General features: G+C 38.3%; 1 protein-coding gene across 1 annotated transcript in view; it reads left to right on the forward strand.

The window, feature by feature from the left end:
• The window catches only part of MFAP3L (microfibril associated protein 3 like), a 19,166-nt gene extending 4,237 nt beyond the window's left edge, over positions 1 to 14,929 (forward strand). Inside the window, exons 2-3 of the mRNA XM_005415552.3 lie at positions 6,487 to 6,882; positions 9,761 to 14,929. Of these exons, the coding sequence (XP_005415609.1) occupies positions 6,600 to 6,882; positions 9,761 to 10,623 (1,146 nt within the window). The 5' untranslated portion in view covers positions 6,487 to 6,599 and the 3' untranslated portion in view covers positions 10,624 to 14,929. The remainder of the gene's footprint in view (positions 1 to 6,486; positions 6,883 to 9,760) is intronic.
• Positions 14,930 to 23,475: the final 8,546 nt, after the last annotated feature.

Below are 23,475 nucleotides of genomic sequence, written 5' to 3' on the forward strand. Positions count from 1 at the left end.
TTTATTGCTTGCTGCTGTCTTGCTGCAGTGTCTTATGACACTATGGAACCCTGAAACTAAGACAATTGTATCCTTATGATGCTTCTTTCCTTTGTTACCCCTTACAGTGTTGTGTGTGTTCAGACCAAAATAATTTTAGAAGACAAAAACTGATAATGACTAAGTTTTGATCATGTTCTGCCATTAATAGTAGAATAAGCTACAGCCCTTGATTTTTCTTTTTCTTTTTTTTTTCTTTTTTTTTTTTTTTTGTTATTTATCATTTGTCATCTTACAAAACAGATTGAAAAATGTTTGCCTGTAAGAACTTAACACTGCCTGCAAAACATACAATTAATTGATAGGCTTCTTTGTTATAATTTTTTTAAGACAGGAGTGCTAGAAAAGTTCTCCAGGTTGCCATACTGACAGCCCTTCCTGTTCACTGCCCAGGGTCATACACTCATATACAGAAGTTTAGTCTCCACATCTCTCATAGGCTGTCATAATCTATGAATCTGTACTTGTAAACTATATACAGTCTCTCTTGAATCTTCATAGATTCCCAGCCCTTATTTTATCCTGTGTCAAGAAATTGAGACAACCACCTTGAGGGAGATGATTCTCCCTCTCTCCTCTATCCTTGTGAGACCCCAGCTGGAGTAGTGCATCCAGGTCTGGGGTCCTCAGCACAAGAAAGATGTGGACAGGGTGAAGCAAGTCCAGCAGACGGTAACGAAGATGCTCAAGAGTTCCCTTGGATGTCTTCTCTATATGGTAAAGAGGAGATGTACTGTTCTTATCAGGTAAATACAGTGCAGAAGGCCAAATACTTTTTTTTCCAGGCTGTAGTCAACACTCTCAGCCTGTCTTATCATTCTAAAGTGCTGCTACTCAAAAAATTATGAAGGAGCTCATGAAGACAATTTCCCAGCATCCCATATAGCAATTTTTAAGATCAGACATATTTTTTCCCACTGTCTTCCCCAAGGCAATTCTTGTATTTGTGTTTCTGGAGTATTAGAGTTTCTTTAGGTTGGGGGACTGCCTCTGGGGGCCATCTGACAGCCTTTTCAAATTAGGGCCAGTGTATACCAGCTTAGTCAAGGTTTGAACTTCTCAAAGGATGGCGATTCCATGGCCCATCTGGGCAGCCTATTGCAGGGCTTGAATGACCTCCTGCACAAATTTTTTTTTTCATATTCATAATTTCTGTTGTTGCAGCATGTGTCCCGTGTCTCATGTCCTTTCACAGCACATCTCTCAGAGAAGCCCATGTCTATGTTCTCTATACCCTCCCATGAGGTGGCTGAAGGCAGCAAGTGTGACACGAGGTGACTGAGCAGACATGGCCAGGGCTCAGCCCTGTTGAGAGGTTTCCTAAAGTTCCCAGGCTGCTGAAGGCAGCTGAAGAGACTAAATAAGCATATAGCTGGGGGCTGCTGCCCAGCTGGGAATCTAGACGTGCAGAAGGAACTTTTCATCTTACAAACACCACCAGCAGGTCACCTATTCAACGTAGCCAGGGAAACAGAAAGCCATGAAACTACAAAGGACTGAAATCCCCCACTCCAGGAGAATGAAAAGCAGCTCTTCTGGAGCCAAGCATTAATATTTTATCGACTGACAAATAAATAGAAAAATAAGTCAGAAATTTTCTGCTAGTTGTAAATGAGTGACATTTCTTTTCCTCTGCATGTCTGGATCTTAACAATTAGACCTTTTCAGTAGGTGGTTCTCACTCATAAGTCTATGAACTGGCAGTGAGCTTCTCACCTGTGTGGCATAAGTTCCTTCATTTGCATTCCTGTTTCACTAACACTTCTTAACTTTTACTTTTGCCCACTCTTTAAAAGACATTGCCTATGGAAACTAGGAAAAGTAGCAAGTAGTTTTTAAATAATAAAAAACTAGCCTTAATTTTGTTTTGTAGCATCAGCCTTTATACTTCTTTTAGATAAGGGAGAGCTAGAATGAAAATAATTTAATTTTCTTGGTCACTTACAAGCCAAGGAAGATAGCATTGGGATGTTAAAGCTATAGGACACAATTTATGCATTATGCAGTAAGCTGGCTTTTTGTGCTTCACTTGTGAATTGAATGACCTCACAGTTAATAGGATTACACATTATTCCAAGAATAAGAACAGGCTAGTCTTACAGATGTGAGCAAGCCAGGAAAAGGTATGCATCACTGCCCTCCTTTTCTATTCTTATGTGCTCTGCCATCATGTTGTTCTGCACAAATGCAGCACTTACAGCCATGACACCATAGTCATTTTCTTTGGTGGCAGTAGTATGGGAAGCAAACACATCTATGACATGAAAAAATAACTGGTCAGTCAGGACATGTCTCTGATTAATGTTCTTAGATGTGTCTGTCAGTCCTAGATGTGTCTTCAATTTAGACTGATGCCTGATCTTGGACAGAGAAGTTGTAACTGCAGTTTTTGCCCATATTTTCACATTAATTAGGAGTAAAACTATCCTGCTGCAGCTCTGCTTTTTCTGGAGAACATTCGGGGACTTCTCTGGATAGACATACATAGAGCTGGCTGTCATGTAACTTAAAAGAAAAGCTTGTCATGTGTTCTCATTTGGCTCAAGTCTTTCCTTGGAAGTTAATCTCACAAGCAGTAAATCTGTTACTTTAGTATTTTCAATTTACACCATTTGGGTTGGGGAATTGAAAAACAGAACTATTTAATCTATGGACCACTGGCAAGCATTGTTGAGTGGTGAATGTTGCTCCAGATACAATACAGCAGGAGAGTTTCCCATATCCACGTTCTAGGTGCTGGAGGAGAGTGTGGGGATTCCTTTCATTCCATCTTCTGAGGCAAGCCTGAATAGCTCAGAATAGCCAGGGGTGTTCTTTTTCCGTTTCATGCACCACAAATTTAAAAGTAAAAAAAAGAATAAAATAATATGTAACCACATGAATTGTACTATACAGAGTTTTATTTTTTGTGAGTATTTTAGTGGTAGTTCATATACTTTGGTGATTACATTCTTTCCATGACCAGAAATTAACTCTGTTTATAGTGACCTTTTCATGGCTAAAATGCTCTGAGACTGAATCTGTTTCTACAAAGCAAGTCTCAGGATTGCAGATGTCCTCCTTCCTTAGAGTACTGTGTTACTCAGTCTAAAGGAGTTATTACAGGAATCTTTGTTTTAGTCTAATCAATCCAGCTTTCTCTGACTTAGGTCAGATTAAAAGGTTATAGTTTTGGCTGCCTTCATCAAGTTTATCATGGATCACAGCTAATTGCTGCCTTTCGTGACGAGATGCTGGGGAACACTGTACCCACTTTTCCAATACTCTGGATTCTCTTGCTGCTTTGCCAGATATCACTAGCAGTCCTATTTTGGTCTCAGTCATCTCCACATTTAGTTGTGTGATTAAACCATAACTCATTACATCACTTATGTTTAGCAAAGCAGCTGGGTCCCAGATCTGTGTTCCCTGATATACTCAGGCTGCTCTTGCACCCATGACAAAGCAGGACAGAAACTCTCAACAGATCTTCCTTTGCATCAGTTGGCGCTAAGAAAACCTTCTTTGCTTTCTTCCATGTCTTTTTGTTTCCTGATAACATTGGAGAGGATGCACACCAAAGGAAAGATTGCCTACTGCTTCCTAGTTGCCCTGGGAACATTTGCCTAAACTCATATCTTAAAACAGAGAGATCTTATTCTTCAGAGGGATCTCTCCCTGTCTCCTCAAACATACTCAGGCACTTCCCTGGATGGCATATGAAAGTAGCAGCCTTCATTTCCAAACATTCTGCTTTAAACCTACTGCCTGATTATTCCTCATATTAGCCACCACACTGTAGTTATTTCAAATAGAAATGTATCTACAAAGGTATTTAGTATTTTCCTAATATTCTACATTTCGGGAACATACATGAGAGAGTACATTCTCAGGAGTAAGAAATGGAGTAGGTAAGGATCTTACATAGTAGACATAAATTATTCATCTCTGTTTCCTAAGATTTACTGCAGCTATTTATGGTTCAATTCTGGGCCAGAATGAGGGAGTCACTGTTACCTTCAGACAAGGAATCAACCCTTTGGCCATACTGTGGACCAGTCACACTTGCCATCACTACACAAAGGTACCATTTCTGTTTCTGTATGCTCTGCATTCAAAACAAGTAAACATACAGAATAGGCAACGCCTTACTGCCCTCACACCTTCCAAACCTCCACCCACATCCCTGTGCTGTGTGGAATCAGTGGGCCATCAGCTACCTTGATCAGCTTCCTAATACACTGTTGGTCCCTGCCTTACAGGTTTTCTGTTCAGCCACTGTGGAGATGCTATTTCATTTCCTTCTGGAATGCAAATTGCTCTCCACAATAAACACCTTTTTTTTGATTGCTACTGATTTTTCTGCTGTAAAATATATGATAGACCCAAATACAGTAATAACAAGGCCCAGACAGCAATTGGAACACACAGCTTAATCACTTTATATTATCTTTTGCCCTTCCCATTGTCCTAATCCAGCCAGTCTCTGGTCCTGCTCCTTTGCCAGGAAGTGCGATTTTTGCTTTTCTGTATGGCACAATGCAGATGTGACACTGTACAGAAACATTTTATAGACTGAATATATGTAATCATGAAGAATGTCAGTCTCCAAGGTTAATGGAGTAGTAGAAATGAGATGTAAATGGCTACTGAAGTGAATAGGCAGAACTGAAGGTTTTTTCCCAAACTGCTGACTCAGACAGAGTGTACCTTCAAAAGCACGGACTCTACATGCTTTGCATAATTGGAAGTAGATTTCTGAAGTCATTGTTTATATAGCTTTATATGACAAATGAGATTTGCTTATTAATTTAAAATTAAAAATTATTCTGTCTGTTCAAGAAAAATACTTCCACATTCAGTAATTATAAAAGCAGAAAAAAACAAAGGCCAGGCTTGAAGCTGGAACAGACCTCTACATCATGCCAGCAGTTTATTGAAAAAAAATAGGTTTTCATTTCTAGTAATGATTCATCCTGTAAAATGGAAGAATTCATTTGCTTTTTCAATAACACTGTATCTATTTGTATGAAAGCAAGTTCATTGCTTTACAGAGAAGAGAGGATGCATAACAAAATGACCTAAATCAAGTATTACCAGTGCAAGATGGTAATGTTGCTTTCTTTCCTTTTTGAATACAAAAGAAAATAAGAATGGAGATTTTTCATTTGTTTCCTTTTATTTTAGTGTTTTGTTTATATATAGAACTGATCTAGGGAACTGATCTTGTCAGCAGTTACTATGTGTGCTAAGGTAAATGAGTTACCATGAGTCAAATGTATATTTAAGAAAATTGAAACTTTTTTGAAATGGAATTGTTCATTTGGGGAAAGTTCATTAGATAGTTTCCTATATTCAGAGTCCAGATAGATTCCTCTATCTAATAAATTTCACTACATTTCAGTTATTTACCTTAGAGACACGTGAGTAAAACCAGTATAGTTGGATACTCTGTGATTTTAGCATGATTTGTGGCCTTTAGACTCTTAAGTGAAATTTTCCAAGGTGCTCATTTTGAGGCCAACACTGTGCCTTCAGTCAGTACTGAATGCCAATTGTGTTCACTGGGAGCATAATGAGGCCAATAGAGAGCACTTTTGTAAACCCCCCCTTCGCCTCTGTCCAGAAACTGAAATCACTGCTTCAGAAAGGCCTCATTGTGGGTGATTAGATGAAGGAAAATACTGAGGGAGAGTGTGCAAAAAGTACACAGGCAAAATGCGTAATGCCACATAAGGAACAAAGTCCTAACTTTATTTGAATCTCAAAGGAACATTAACCATAATTATGTTACTAGCATGTACTCTTCTTTACGAATCTGCTCTAAAAATAACAACACTGAAATTACTTTATTAAGCATTAAATACCCTCTTTTAAGAATAATCTTCCATGCTATGTTTTTGCTCAGACAGCAGTAGCTTAAGAAAAGTGAATGATCTGAGATGTTTTACTGTATGTGCTGCTGTGTTTGGGAAAAAATGTGTATATCAAAGATTCCAGCATTAAATCTAAAAACCCTTCCTGGAATTGTTCTTTCTTACACCATGTTTCACAGTTCATCTAAGACCATGCATGTGATAGAGCTGCAGCACCAAACTGGTAGTGACAGCTTTTAATGTGCTGCACCTCAATTTTTCCTGTTGATTTTGCAAATGGTTAAAAAAAAAAAAAGGAAAAAATCTGTTGAACTTTTGGCATAAAACTGTAGCTGCTACTGTAGCTAAACTGCTGCTAAGTGTCTAGGTGATAAAAGCTTTCTCCTACGCCTGTCACTCTGAACAACACCATTGTCAGGAAAATGTATGCATCTTTTTCCAGTAAGGATAAGAACTGTGATAACATTAGCATTTAGACAAGACACTGTGCTGATGATTGTGAAATGCATTAATGGATGTGTCACTATTTTAAAAGAGCATATCTAATGGACTGTTTATATATGCCATCTCACTGTACTTATTTATTTTATAGGATATTTTAAGCATAAAATTGCACAGATCAAAGTAGAGCTCTCCTGTGACCTGCTCAACTCAAGGACTCAACAGAATCAATTCCCAGCCAGTTGTGTACACCACTGAAGGAAAATGGACATACTGAACAGCCGCCACTTTTTGTACTTTCTGCCCACCACACGCCTTGTCATCTTATTAGCAGCTTTGAGCACTGCTGAGGATGTGAGTAACAGCACTTTGAACCGCACTGACACACACCCCGGGACCGCGCCGCTGGTCACCTCCCGCATCGACCACATCATCGTCAAGGAGGGCAGCAGTGCCTTGATCGACTGCAATGTCCAAGGGAGTCCCAGCCCACAGTACAGATGGTACAATTCCAATGGCCGCCTGCTCCAAGAGGAGGAGAATAAAGGTAGGGTCTTAGGAATAGCACTAATGGAGCCTGCCAGAGACACTTCTGATTTCAGCAAGTTGACAAATAACCTGAATTTAATGGCCTGGCTGCGGTATTTTCCTGTGTGAAAATAAATGAAAGCTTGGAGGCAGTTATAAATTTTTTATGCACACCTTGGAAGAAAACAGTAACTTTTTATGTGCTATTTTTAGCAACACATAGCAAGAAGCTGAAGCAATTAACAGAAGTTGTAGACAGGCCTCTTTTCATTGGAAGACTTCATGTTTGTTCTGTTTCTCATTCTGTCCTCCTTTGTTCTTCTCTGGCACCAAAAAAAGATTAAAAAGCTGTTCCCCAACACAAAGGAGGATTCTCATGACATATTAGAATAGTTTGTTGGGGTGAACTCAACACAGCTAACTCCCTGGTATGCCTGCTGTCTTTTATGTGCAGTGCTATGGTAGTGTGAGAAACAGGAGATGCCCTGAACAACCAACTGCAAAACCTATACAGGGCAGCAGTCAGAAGGACAGGCCAAATTTGAGCCTTCCTGGCTTTAGTTAAGACTCTTCAGTGGCGTTTGCCAGAGACCATAATTACACACGAGCTTATTTTCCTTAAATGGAAGGTTTGGGTGATAATCCTAGTTATACTTCTAGTTATGCTTCTAGTGTTTGAGGGGAGTGTGGGTATATAAAAGGTGTTTTTCTCATTTAATCCTTCCATAGTGGCTGCTTTGTTCACAGCTTGATGAAATAAACTCTTAGTTGTTAAGACAGTGTGCCTAACTAATGGCTGACCTGACAGCGAACTCTGCTGTGACAGGAGTAACAATTGACCCAGCTTGATGTGAAAGAGCAGTGTGTATCTGTAAGTGCTTACTGCATAACTGCTAATGTTTTACTGTACAGCATGTTATCATTTTCTGAGTCAAGCTAGAGAAAGGAACTACTTGAGCTACTAAGCAGACTTTCGAACATGATTTGTGTGGTTGTGGCAACATACAGTGATTACTGTGCTGGAGTGTTTTGCTAAGGTTCGCTAATAGAAAATTTCCGCTTTAGTAAGGCATCTAAATTTAGATCTTTGTGTAGTCAGCTAAGAGAGGTAGCTAAACCAAACATTTAGGTAGATGAGCAAAAACTTTGACCAAATCAGTAAGAAGTGCAGATGTAGTATTAAGACAACTTCACTTTAACTTAGAATTTCAACAGTGCAATACCTCCTTTAAGAGACTGTCTTTCTGTAAGAAATGTTTCCTAGCTTGAGAGCTTTCTTTGTGGTGTTAAGTATGGCATTGAATTGTTATCCAAACCCAGCAATACCTTTTGGAATCATTGTTTTCTTATGTGGGTCAATATGTCTGTCCAATATGCCAGCATCCACTGGCATAGACCCAGTCACTGAGTTCAGTGCCATTATGTCATTTATAACAGCTGAAGCCAGGATACATCACAAGGCATCTTGTTATTTCATAATTAATTGAAACCTACTTTGCAAAAAGGACCAGCATTCAAATTCAAAGAAATACTGAGCAGCAAATACTCTGCATTTTTTGTTATACTGGAGGTGGAGGAAGAAGTGTCATCTGTTACAGATTCTAATATTTCCTCTGTGAAGGAGTTTTCCTCTGAATTTGCCTAAGTTTAGCAGATTGGGGTATTTTTTTTTTTCATGTGAAGGTCTGATTTAGACCGAGCTTTTATTTATTCTGCATTTTTTAATTTCAGGCAAAATGATTCAGCTGTTTTCAAGAAATATGCTAGGGTAAAAAAATATTGTTTCATTTAAGTTAAAACTTCTAAGTAAGAGGATAAAAAGATGTAATTAAGAGCCGTCTGTACACATGAACGGAGGCAGGGATCTTTCGGGAATACTTTATATGTAGACTTCTACTGGAGATAATGTGAAACAATTTGGGTAAGCCACGTTTAACTAGAAAAACTTTGAGGAACTAAAAATCTTAATTCATTACCAATTAATTAAGTGGCAAATACAGTAACTGGGTTAATCTTGAATCACTTTAGCAGTTACAGGAGTGATGAGTTATTTGAAACAGGTTGTTTCAAATGCAGTTTCATACCTAAACTTCTGCTGTGCCTGGTTCAAAGAATATCAAGTGTGCATGTACATGAAATGTATATTTCCATGCAGCAGACCAAGTTATCAATTATATTACATTGATAGAAATTACTTTTAACGGTAAAAGAAGTTCTGTTGTGGTCTGTAGAGGTTCTTACCAACAAACAAGGCATTCCCTGTCATGGCTCTTCTCCTTTCCATCTATTTTACTCCTCCTATCCTACTTCCCCCTCTTTAAAACTATACTTCAAAATCAGTTTCTCAACACCTCAGAGAGTAGGCAGTGTAGTATATGATGTCTAACATGTTAGGGGTTTTAAAGTTTACATTAACAGAATTGAGATACTGCAACAAAACACCAAAAATAACCCAATTGTAAGCAAATGCATTGTTAGGGAACAAAACAAGGATGGTTTAAGTAGGTTTTTCTGCCTCACAGTCCCGTTGATCTTTCTTGAAGGATCCAACTCCTTCAATTCACTTCTTTGAGGAAGTGTGACCTGTGTTTTGGAGGCTCTCTGGAGTAATCCTATCTTTGTAGCCTAACTGACCACAAGATTGAGATAGATGCATATTAGCATTTTCTGAGACCTTTTTAGGGCATGCTCTGACTATCCAAAGTTGATGTCAGGAATTTGACAGTAGTTGTAACACAGCTAAGATCACAGGCCTTTATGAAGGTAAATTATTTGTCTTACTGTGAACATTATTTCCTTCTTCCAAAACCTGAAGCCAGTTTGATAAAGCTGATATTTAAGACTTTGCTGATCATGTGACAAAATACTTCTAAGTTACTCTGTTTCCTCTCCAACAGGAAAATGGTGGTTTCTTGACAATGGGCTACTAAACATTACCTGCGTGTCATTTGAAGACAGAGGTAAATACACGTGTGTGGCATCTAACACGTACGGCAGCGTTAACAATACTGTGACGCTGAGGGTTGTTTTTACCTCTGGAGATATGGGAATCTATTACATGATTGTCTGCCTTGTCGCTTTTACCATTGTTATGATACTGAACATTACTCGGTTGTGTATGATGAGCAGTCATCTGAAGAAAACCGAGAAAGCAATCAATGAATTCTTCAGAACAGAAGGGGCAGAGAAACTTCAGAAGGCCTTTGAGATTGCAAAGCGTATCCCAATTATCACATCAGCCAAAACGCTTGAGCTTGCCAAAGTAACCCAGTTCAAGACCATGGAGTTTGCCCGTTATATTGAAGAGCTTGCTCGGAGTGTACCTTTGCCACCTCTCATCATGAACTGCAGGACCATAATGGAAGAAATTATGGAGGTTGTCGGTCTGGAGGAGCAAGGACAGAATTTTGTACGGCAGGCGGCAGAAGGCCAGGAGACCACTGAAACAGATGAGCTTTATATGATCCCAAATGCTTTGACGCGCAGTGAATCTCCCACAGGTGACTCGGACGCATCATCACTGCATGAGCCACCTCAACAGATTGCAATAAAAGTGTCAGTTCACCCATTGTCCAAAAAGGACTGCATGGATGGTCAGTCACAGGAAAGCATGCAGTTGGACACCAAGGAAGAAGACACTCCTCAAACACCAGCACTTCCTGCGGAGCCCCCTCCTGAGCCTTTTGCTGAACTCAGTTCTGATGACACAGCATTGGCAAATGACAAAAATACATGTGTTATATATGAAAGCCATGTATGATAGTTACTCCTGAATCTATGCATAGCAGGAAAATCAGGTGGAGCTCTTTTAAAAATACATATTGTACTTGCCGCTAAGCCTTACCTGGAGACTATCATAGCAAAAGCATGTAAGTGGATTATTTGGCACTTTCTTCTCAGTTTGAGTTTAGTTTACCATGATGTATGGCAGAGTAATTGCTATTACATTAATATTAATTGCTCTTTTTGATTAGGAGTATTTCCAAGAAACATTTACCTCAGCATTTTCTAGGTTGGAGTCACCTGTAGTGGCTCCTGGAAGTCACTGGTAGTCTTTGTGTAGGACACTTGAACTTACTAAACATAAAACTGGTTTCCATTTCCCTCCTTCACTCTTGTTATTTCCATCTATTCCATTTTTGCAAACATTAACTTGTGAATTTGAAATATTGCCCAAGAGGCAGCACTCCAGTAGCCAAATAAAATCCTAATAGATCCCATTTACAAAGCCTGTTTGCTCAGCTGCATTGTGATTTAGAGGGCTATTAAAGAAAGTTAAAATGTTTCCATTTCATTTGAGACCACACTGCTTAGCCACATGGGAAATAGTTTTCCCTTTTTCATGGAATGGAGATGCCAACAATCATTTGTTTTGCATGAAGAAACGACTTTGAGGTGTATATTACAGATGGGAAAGCCATCAGAAAGTTGCAGTTCAACAGCTCTGCAGGATTTTTTTGCATACATTTGAGCATTTTCTATGTTGCCAGAAGTCTATATGGCAAACAACTGCAAATATGCAGGATGTCTTGTTTTGAAGTAATGTGGAAGCAGTATGTACTACCTTACCAGCACATATGCAGGTTGCATAACAGTCCTGCAAATGCCAGTAATCAGTTGATAACAAGGCTGAAATGGCAAAGTACCCTTTTATTTGGCTTCTTAATTTTGGTATTCTGAAGATCAATCCTAAATTCATATATAAGCATCAGTTTGAGAGTTTCATTCAAACGGGAAAAAAAAAAATATAATCAAGTGTCCTATAAAATTACAAAGACCATCATGCAAACTGTTAAATGTGATACAATTGCATTGAGATTTTGGGAACCTCCTACATGTAGGATGTTCACTGCTCGAGTACACGTGACTCTACCCCAGTAAAGCTTTAATGATCGTAGCAATTGTGGCATTAAAAAGGATCAACATCTCTGCCAGGAAATGCCAGGAGTGGAAGGGAAGTAATCATTTCTCTTGCAGATAGACAATAAAAAGTACCTTCTCTGAAGTGAGTCTGGAAACAAATCACTTACAAGGAGTTTGTGTAGGGTTAATAGCATATTACTTAATTACCTGACACATTTAGTTTGACATTAATGAACAAACTATCACCTTATAGTGTTTAAGAGGGATGGTAGTATAAATATACTTAAAATAAATCTGGAATCAGGCATACTGTAGAAAAAGAAGTCTCTTAGTTCTGTGGGGAGATGATGCATGGATGGCTCTCTGGACATTTTCACAAAGCAGCCACATCTCCATAAGGTGTCTGTTGGAAGCAATCAGTTATATTAACTGCACAGGGAATCAAGATCAGACAAAGTCAGTGTTGCAGGTACATAAAAGAACCCTTGATAATGAACTGAGGTCTTGTGTCAACTTCCTTATGTTAAAGTGCAGAGCCTCACCAGCAGTGCAATACAGGAATACCCCATGACTTACATAGGTGATGCAGAGATGGCTCCATATTTATCTTTCTGTGGTTATTAAAAAAATACATGTTTAATAATGGACTTCAGATTTTACAACCAATTTTTGAGAAATGGCAGCATTCAAATGTCTCATTTTTTTTGCGCTTACCACAGTGGCAGGTTTCTACACAAAATGCATTTGCACATGCCCAAAAGGAAACATGCAAGGGCAAAGTCCCATTAGGAATGTGACTTGAAATATTTGAGTTCCAGCAAAGCAATATAAATGTAAAACAGAAGTTAGTTTAAAAGAATACCATACAGAACCTCACTTCTGACCAGTGTGATTGACAGTAGTATGATGCAAACTCTTAACTTCTTGTCTGCATCCAAAGGACATTTCTGTTTAGTGTTCACATCAGTTTTTCAAGTTACTTGATTTGCTTCTGATATGAAAAAGGACAAGGGCAGAAACAAAAGCAGGAACTTGCACTAAAATCCTTCAATTCACCTTAACCTCCTGAGAAGAGGTACATTGATGCTTCTGCCTGTCCAGCTTTTACAAACAACGCCCATGCATTCTACAATTACGTATCTGGTGCCCAACTAAGATTGCACAGATAAGCAAGGATATTCTCCTTGAAAGCATAAAAATAACTTTTAAATTACACCTTTTTTTAAGTTTTAAAAGTATTTATTACAGTATTTTAATTTTAATCTTTTTAGATTATTAAGTTTTTACAGTAGAGATCAGACCCCTTCATGTATTCCTATAGTGTTCTGACCCTGGCTAGTCCTCTCAGGCTGTCCTCCAGCCTCTTTATTATTTATTTATTGAGAAACATTTGAGAGCAAACAATCCCTGTGGATTTCTTCAGTATCACTGTGTAAACTTCCTTGAAGATACAAATGATGTTTTTCCCTAGAGGCTGCCCACACAGGGCACGTTTGAAGTACACACAAACGCACATTGCGAACCACATACAAGCAACCGGTACTTGGATTAGATCCATGCAATACACAGAGGGCTGGATTACTGCTGTTGCAAGGTCAGAGCGAACCCTAAATTTTCTAGAGCTGGAGTCACTCAGAGATGACAACTAGTCTAGACATTTAGCTTTGTGTTATTATCAGAATAAGAACTAAACAGCACTGTAGCTGAAGAAAATACAGATTTTATACAGAACCAGTGGTTCTGGTTTATGTGGTTTTTTGGTGGTTTTGTGTCTGCTGCTCAGTGTCTTATGCACCCATTATATGACACATCTAAGCCTAAAGCTTTTTATACACTTTCAGGAACTTCCTTTGTGGAAGACAGATGGGAAGCAGGACCCAAACCTGTCTTTCCTGTTCCAAACTTTCCAGCTGTGCTATTATAAAGCATGCAATTGTGTCTTGCAGTATTTCTTAGCAAATGGCTATTTTATGGTCCAAAAACACAATTAGCAAACATAAAAGTAATAATGACTCCAAGAAAAAATTAATGTTTGCATTGTTATATATTTTCATGCACCTTAAGCACTTCAGGGGCATTAATCTGTTCCCATCATTGGACTATGCACACTTTTTGTTACATTTTTCTATTTATTGTACCACCAAACACTAATGGTTCTTAAAACACTCAGAAACTGGAAAATCCAGTCCAACTGAAATTGCATTCTAAAAGCAAAGGAACACCAAGCCAGGCTTAATAAGGAAAAGAGATTTGCACAATTATATTTACACCATTTTCAACAATTTTGCCAAACTTCGTGAAAGATGACTAGATTTCTGTAGCAGAAGAAATCAGTTGGATTTGAATTTCACATTTACTATTCTTTTTTCAGTAAATGTAAGACTATACTAATCAGTCCACTTAAACATAGTATTCACTATCTATTTTCTCAATATTTTCTTTTTGAGCAGCATTTTTTTCTTGCTGATTCTTTTTTTGTTCTCTGATTCGAGCATGTTTGTGATGAAACCTATCCTTCAGGGGTTTTTCTGTCTGTCATATAAAAAATTTAAAAGAACCCATAGACCAGCATTTTTCTGCAGGTTTGTTGGTACTTGGTAAGGCACAGAAGTACACTCCTGTGCTTAAAAATTACTGTATAATCATAAGACTTGCAAAATGGCATACACAGGCAGATGTTGATTTTTTTTTAAATCAGTGCCTGTTTTATTCTAATGTAGATACTATGTCAGTTCCTTGATTTGCAGTTACCTTTTGACAAAAGTACTGTAACATATAACCAGGGCTTTCTGACTTTCAGTTTGGTCAGATTAACTAATTCTAGAAAGTGTTAACAGTGTCAGATTTTCAAAGTTCTCATGGGATATCTTGGCAGCATGCTATTTTAAGAGTTGGCCTCTTAAGTATGCCATATTTAGAGGGACAACTGAAAGCTTCTTAGATGCAAAGGAAATGCTTGCACTAAAGTCTCGTAAGTTATATTTCATTTATTATGAAATCCTTTTTGATTTTACAAGAAATGTAAGACAAATATGAATGTGTTCTTTTGAGAAGCAGTTGCTGTATTTTGATTTAAATAACTGTTATGATTTTATAGCTCACGGCCGTAAACCACAGAGAGAAAAGTTCATGCTGAAGTGGCAAAATGAAATGTGATGTAGCTTGTACATTGATCATTGTTTCAATAAAGAATTTGCACAGAGTCTGCTGAGTTTGTACACATTCAATGGGATATTTACAGTGCCACAACACCACTTTCCCACTGGAAATGGATACTTAATAGCATACATCCTGCACTAATTTTTGGAATAACCAGCTCAAACCTTTTCTATGTCCATTATTTTCTCTCCCTGTCTTACCTTCCTATACTTTCCTCTGTCCCCAGCAGCTCTGCTCTGCCACTTCTCAAATAGGAACAGAATGAAGTTAGTTGTCAGGGCAAGTGTTTCTCCACCCCAGGCACCTCTGTTCCAAACTGACCTTTTATAAGTCCTCAAATGGATTTTTTTTCCCCAGCAGTACCAGGCTCTAATGCTGTATACCATATTTAGCTCTCTGGCTCCCAGGCCCAAACTGAGTCATTTTACTCTTCCAGTAAAGGCTGACTTGTGAGTCTGTGGTATCATATGTAAGTCTGTAAATTGGGCAAAGACAACAATGTAAACTGAAGCTAAGTTACCAATTTCTTATTCAAAATCATAGTGTGTGGCAGCAAATTATAAATGTGGCAGACTTAGGACACTCAAGTTATGTTATGAGAAGCTATTTCATACCACAAGACGAGGCAAAAATGAAAAAAGAAAATCCAGCCTTGCATAGCATAAAGAATACATGTAAAACCTTGCTTATGATTGAGTAGAAATTCAGCATCACTATCAAATCATTTTGCCATTCTATAGCCAGTTTCTATTTTGAGAACAGATTCCTGTTACATGTACTCTAACCAGAACCTTTCCTAAGTGGCTAAGGACCTTAAGCATGACAATAGTACCAGAGTTATCAAAAAAAAGAGCCTTCTCTCCCTTATCTGCCATTTTAAAAATTATTTTCAGGACTATTTAGTTATGTGTCAAATGCCACTCACAGACTACCACCCTGTCCTGTGGTGGAGCCACAGAGCTTGAGATCTCATGTTGAAGATCCAGAAGCTGGACCTTCTGGATATATATTTGCCTTCTTTTGTACAAGTTTTGATTTTACCACACAATTAACCATTTGTATTTCTTAACAATTCAGGTCCAGTCATTCTCCATTGGTAAATACAGAGAAGTTAAATAAATGCCAGAAAGACTTCCCTCTTTCTGAAGCCTCTTATTGTTTCTGCCTCAAGATTAGCCCTGATTGACAGACAGCTCCTGAGTTGTTTGGATATTGTTTAACTCCTTCCTGCAGGTGAACACTACCTTAGTCAGAAAACAGAATTAAAAAAAAAATATCAGCCAGAAAAAGAAGCTCCCTTCTAAGGAGACACACACAGATCTTGCCTATTTAAAATGCTTTGTTATCCTTCTCTCTAATATGTGCAGAGTAAGCAGCCTCAGGAAAAGGCAGTAAAAAATAGAGAGAAATTTAAGAAGATTAAGATGGATTTTTTTTTTTGCTCTGAAAACATCCAGAGGTGATTTACTTTACTGAAAACATCCAGAAGTGATTTATCTTCAAAGTATATTAAATTCTGACTTGTTTTACCATAAACATACTCAAGTGAAGAAAAAGAAGATTCCTAAAAACAATTATATTTTCACTCTCAATATCAAAATAAATTATCACAGAACTATGAAACATATTTCCCAATCCTTTTCTTAGAATGCCTTTTATCAGGGAAAATATTTTCAGTGCTTTTTATGGTTCTGCCTAGGTGACTGCAGCTTCTTTATGGCTTTAGTGGAAGTGCATTTCTTTTCTGCTGTTTTCTTGGTTAAATATTCTCTACCCTGTGTGATCTCCTTTTGTGAGATCAAAAAAGAAATCAATATTCCATTGAAGATTTATCTTCTTGTTTCATTTTCCCCATCCAAAACCTTACCTTATGTTTTGTTTTACTCCTTGGATTTTGTTTTGTTTGCCCTAAAATTCTTCATATTTTAAAATAAATCAGAGGATTCTAGTGGTTTTTTTCAGTTGCCTATTTTGGGGCAGGATCTCTCACACCTATCTGTATAATTCAATTTGAATTATGCAGACATACAATTAATTACTCCCAAGTTGGTGCGGGATAAACTAATCAATAGACTGCAGCAGATTTTCTGCTGAACAGCATCAAGAGAACAGGTAAATCCATAATTCCCAAGCCACAAGTGGAATAAATGTCATCATTCATTTGTGAGTCTATGGTCATGTTTTGTTCTTTTGTGAGCTCATTTGAAAAAAGTCATATATGATACACCTCTGCCTGAACACATTTCTTTTCCCATCATGGATGGAATAGCACATTTTGACCATCCATACATCACTTATCCACTACCTTCATTGGTTTGTCTTATTCACTGGATAACTGGCCAAGTGCAAAGGCCTCTCTAAATCTGGTATTTCTGAAGAGAGTGCAGACACCTTCAGGACACTGTGTAAATTATAAAAATTTCAAATGAGTTGATAAATGCTTTTCCACTTTTTTTAAACTGAAAAGCTGTATTTCTACATAGGCTAATATTTACACACTAATGAAGTCTTGGTTTAGCTAGAAATTCCAGTTTTCATAAGCATGCAGTAAAATGACAGTAATCTGCTGCTGAATAATACTGCTTTTTGCAACTACCGTTTCTACATTTCATAATCCCTGTGTAATCTCTCTTAAGCACAGAGTTCATTCTTTAATATATGTGCCCCAAATGAGGTGAAAGGATCCAAATCTGTTATTCCTGTAGACTGCATCAGACTACTAATTTTTTCATTAGAACATACAACAGATCTAGCCAGCCCAGCCCTGTAACTCCTGTTGCAGTTACCAGAAATAGCCCCAGAGCATTAGCCAAATGTTATATGATACACTGAGAACTATGTTCCTACTCTACACCAATTCTGGAATAAAAATATTTAAAAAAATCCATCTCTTCTCGGCAGGGAAGCATGGAATGAGAGCCTCTGAGGGACTAAATATGTCACATGTTTTCCAGTGGGGGAAAAAAACCAAACAAAACTGTAGGAAATTATTGGGGACCTTGTAAAATTGATGCAGGAGCTAAAATATCACCCAAGAGAGGAGGTCACTGCAGCATGGAAGATGTCACACAGTAGCTACAGACACTTCTTAGGGTAGTTAATCCATGATATTGTAAGGAGGCAAATGTTGTTAAGATCATGTGAATTAGCAGCATCCAGGAGACTATGGACAGTGTTGCCAGATGCAATTCCCAGACTGCTCAGGTGATTGTGCTGCATCTGAGACTCAAGCCCTTTTCTTGACTAGAGATGGGCACCGGGAGCATCACCAAAGACTCTGTGCTGTGATGGTGGAGTCAGACCCTTGCATGAGAACCCTATTCTTTCCTTCTGGCTTGATGTTGTGACCTAAATACTCACACCTTCTATATTTGCTGTAGAACTACATTATAGTTGTTTTTCAAGGGGGATTAAACATGGGGTCTTCAGTGAGGCAACAGCTGAAGACCCTGTGAATGCATGAGGAAAGAGCTGTACTGGCAGGTGTGAGCTTATCTTTGTACTGCACCAGATAAAGACTCTCCCAGAGGCCTGCCAGCATTCAGTGGAGAAGGGCTGTGGTGCTGTGCATCTGGACAACCCTGATGCAGACAAGAACAGGTGGGTGGGAGTGATCTGGAGGCAGCCTAGGACAGTTCAATAGACATGGAGTTAAGATGACCGTCCCACACTTATTACTGGAAAACACCTCCAGCAAAATCAGCTCCCTGACCCTATCCTCTGTACTCTAAAGAAGTACGTCACACTTTGGCAGCTCAGCAACAGCTCCTTGTCCTACCTATTCTAGCTCTGACCAACCAGTTTTCACTTCTTATTGAGCAGCTACAAGGTTGTCTAATCCTAATAGATGTTTGCTGTGGTTCTTCTTGCCCTGTTTCTCACTATTACTAATTTACAAGAAGGCATGAGATTCACTCGGCAGCACACATGTAAAAAGCTGGTGCTCAGAGACCTAACAGACTGACTATTCTGTTCCAAAGGAGGATGTGCAAAAGCTAGGCACATAAAGATGGTTTAATAGATTTAAAGCCTCTGTCTGGCTAAGACCTGTGTGTTTATTCATCTTCTCATTCTGTAATGGAAGAATGCTGGCCAGATTAACAAAGTACAACATGACCTATTGCTGTGTTTTAACAGTGTTCTATATTTTTTTCTTTTAACCTGCAAAAATTGAGTACTGAAAGGTTAAGAGAACATAGATTCCAGACTTAATCACAACATTTTCTTCTCACCATGGCATTAACTCTATTCTGTATCTATTCACTGTTTGCAGAACAAAGACAGGATATCCTAGAAAAATCAATATTTTCTCAGTGATGCTGGTTGTCCTCAGCTTGCCTCCAGGTAACACAATGAAAGGTTTTAAGAAGCTGTCAGTTAGCAGAATTGATAGCAAATGCTTTTGATCAGGTACCTTGTTTGGAAAGTGACTACAGTAAGGACACCCATCTTGTAAATGTGGTCTGTTGACTTTATATTGAGTTACCATATAATGGATTGTAAAAAGCCAATTGTATTGGAGCAAATTTACACAATCTTTCACAAGCCTGGCCTGCTGATGCACATTTTTTCTTTTCTTGTAACAGTCTGCTATAAGCTATAATATGTACTACAAAACTTTATTGTTCTACCCATGCAATTAGAGAAATTTTATTGAAACACAGAATCATAAAAGAGAAGTCTCCTCTCATATTTTTTCTTTCAAAAGCTATCATCAATAACCTGTAGTTTGTGTCACATTGTAAGCACAAGAAAGTGAGACAGAGGCTGATAACTTTTCTGTCCACTTCAGCCTAGGCCATGCCACTTCATAAGTGTTGACAATTTCCTGGCTTTGGAAACACCAAAGCATGCATTCTCAAGGGGCTGAAAGGAAAATGTTCCACAAATGCCAAGCTGGAACTTGGCACCGTGGTCATTTGGCAGATGAACAGCACTGTACATAAACAAGTAGAGAGAGGGAGCTTAAATTCTAAATACCCTCTTGAGAAAAGATAAAAACCAGTTCCTAGGAACAGTGAACAGAAGCTGTCAGAAAAACTAAGGTTATTGATTTTTGTCATGAATGACTTATGATTATGGCTGTGTGGTTGGGATGGGAATGGAAGATTATGCAGTACAAAGTACCATGTTCTCCAATCTCATGAGAGATTCCACTTACACTCATTAGATAAGGGACCGTGTCACATCTGTTAGATCTTAGGGCTTAAATTCTGTATTTTTCTCATTAATCCAATTATCTTCGTGTATCACCACATCTTTAGATGACATTAATGTATCATCATCAATTAATACAAACTTTTGCTATTTCTGTGCATATCTGTGCAGAGGGAAATACACAGGCTGTAGAATAGCCACTGATTTTCCACTCAAATGATCTACTTCAAAATGAAGCTGACCAAGCTGCAGTTTTATTTCCATACCTCTCATACTTTTATATGCAACACACAAAAACTAAAAATAAGAATATTTCTTATATTCAGAATTCAGAGTTTAGACTGCCAGCTGGCTATCTGACAAAAGAGCAGATTAAGCAAGGTAGCAGGATCTCTGATCCAGCAGATGAACAGGCTATATTCTGCCTTCTGCATATTAACACTGTTCAGATCTGAAGGGGATCTGCTGTCACCCATGTGCACTTCAGCTCTGCACTGCACAGCACTCAGGATATTCAGTAATCTGTTACCTCACCCCACACCCTTGATATCTTTCACAGTCACCATCCAATACCAATTCAGGGTTTCATAATGCACTCTTACAAAAGCTTTCAAAACCTTACTCTGCACTGAAACAGTAGACATCCCTCTCAGAGACCAAAGTACAGCCTTGCTCTTTACCTCAGAAGGACTTTAGTCCACATCCAGCCCTCTTCTCTTAAAATACAACCAAAGATTAACAGAAGGTCGGAAATGAACCTTCAAACACCCCAAATAAGCATATTCAGTTTTAAATACTAACACAAAATTACTACTGTGTAATGTGACATTCTGCTCTCTTCTTTTTCCTATGACTTTCTCTTTGTGGGCCTGAACTACACCCTTCACCAAAAAAATCTATGCTTGTATTCTGCTTTTTCCTGCACTTACTTGTGGTTTGAAAGAAATCCAGTTGTGCAGTTAGACCCAGATCCAGAAAAACACATGAGCACATGATTGGTACATATGAATAGTACCATTGTGCAGGATGCAGGCACTTTCCCAGTATTTGCCATCAGTCTTTTTCAAGCTATTGCCTCTTTGTTCCCCATTACTGCATATGGCCTTTCTGTTTTTTCCAAGATTTTCTTGTAAATTCAAAACCAGGTACAGTCTGTGTATATGATCATGCTCAGAATGGAGGGGAGTGGAGTCTCAGATGAACTGAGACATGAAATGCACATGCAACTGTGTTTAAAATGAGGTGTCAGACAGTTCTCAGCACTGCTTTCCATCTCAACCAATTAACATGTATCAAAAAAAACCTGTTGGATATCCTGCTTGTTCAACTTGAACTTTGGGAAGCTCCTTCTGGTAGCTCATTTAGTTAGGGAAATACCATTAGAGAAGAAGTGAAGGCTTATGAGATACAATATAGTTGTGACATTAAGCACTAAATATTATAAAATAAAACTACTTAAAACTAAATAGTGTGGATTCTGTGATATTGTGAACCTTTTAACATTCTTTCACCTATGAGCAGTAGTGTGTATTTTGAGGTGAGATATCAATATGTTTCAAACAGTCCCATAAGTAAAAGAAACATCTACAGTTAGGTATTAACTGATACTGATCACTAACATGAATTCTCCTGGAAATAACGTCAGATATTCAAATTATTTCAGTTATCATGCTTTTGGCTTAGGAATACCTCTCAGAAATTCCCACATGTCAAACCAGGCATTTATAAGAGCTGCTGCAATATTTACTCTAGAATGCCAGACATGAACTCTTTGCAGATGTGTCCAACACGGTGAAAGTTCACACTGGGTGATTTCAGTGTGAAGGTGCACCATGGCCTGTTATACTTCTTTATAGTATAAGTATAGCAGAAATGCCAGTGCTGGTCAAACACTTTCATAAACCCTAATGGGAGTTAACAGCATAACTCAGGGAGGTGTTCACAACATTGCAGAGTCAAAGTGCTGGTATCACATAGCAGATTTCTCAGCTTTCTGAAATTAAAATCAGGAAAGAAATTTGAAAGTTGAAAGATCAATTTTAAAAAATAATTGTACTGCATTAGTGGCTTGTAATGCATGCAACATCATCTGTCTGGTTGTCAGAGAAAGGGATAATGGTTTTGGTGAGAGATTTTGGTTCAGCAAAGCATACAAGGTCAAGAACAAGAAGTTGATATTACTGTAAAAGTACATTCAATGCTGTTATCTTGATAAAATTAATTTCTAGTTGCACAAAAAGCCCTTTAATTTGGTATTGCTGGGGTATTTTGAATACACAGATGATAAGCCTTTGTGTTAGGGCTCATTCGAGTTGAATCTTAAATCAGCTAATGCTTTGGCACTAACGGCTTACTAAATGTTTCCAGGCAACAGAAAGAAAGTAGCAAAAGGTAAACAATTCAAATATGCTAAAGAGGAACAAACTGATACAAAAATAAAATCTTCTGTATGAAACTCCTCACTTTTAAGCAATGCTTACTCCTTCTCTGTTTCATGCATTAAGAGGAAGTACAGAATCCCACAATTTAAGGGTCAGTGTTTTTCACAGTTTTTTCACTATGTTATTTCCTCAAAAGTTTCACTGATTATTTTCAACACTTCAGCAGAAAATTGCTTCAACCCATGAAAACCACTACAGAGTCTCCAAAGGCTTGATAAAGTCACTGAGGTTGACTGAATATCTCCCCATGCTTTATATACCTCTGTTGTGTATGTTGGGGGTTAAATGTTTCCCTCCAGCCACTCTTGTGAGGCCTGCATGCTGGGGTGTGGAGTCTGTATTTTGTGCCTTGTGATACTTATACTTTTTACAACTCTGGCAAACCAGAGGTGCTGAAATTGCAATTTGTGCCAGCTGACAGCAGTTGCTGACTGTAGTGAAATCCTCTTGGGCCAGCAAGGGTCCAAAAGTGCTCTCCAGTATTTTGCTGATTGTCAGTGAGTTCTGCCATCAACTCTAACCCATCACCAGAAAACCCTTTTTCTCTAGATACCAGTAACCCATGCTCTCAACCTGCTGCCCTTTGGACACACTGCAAAACACACAGGCACTTGCTCCAACATCTCTGATGCCCTGGCCTATAGGTGTGATGGCTTTAGAGGCAGCACAGTTCTGGGCGTGGAATGTCTCCTTATTACACAGCTACTTCAGAATCACTCTTAGCACAAAGCAAGTTAAAGATGCACATAAAATCATCTTTCTACCTACACCTCTTTTTTCATTGTACAGTTGAATAGTTTGCAGATTTTTCTTGCAAATGGTTCCCTCATTTAGAGACACAGACATCTCGGGTAACAATCATTAAGAAGCGTCTTACCATGCTGGAGAATGATAGCCTCTATAAGCCACCTCCCATATAAAATCCAGCCAGTGTTCATAAGTCATATTTTTTTCCACCTTATCAGTCAACCATTTCCTCTTTGTTAAAATAA

Source organism: Geospiza fortis, unplaced genomic scaffold (assembly GCF_000277835.1).
Source record: "Geospiza fortis unplaced genomic scaffold, GeoFor_1.0 scaffold40, whole genome shotgun sequence".
In the NCBI taxonomy this organism is placed as follows: Eukaryota; Metazoa; Chordata; class Aves; order Passeriformes; family Thraupidae; genus Geospiza; species Geospiza fortis.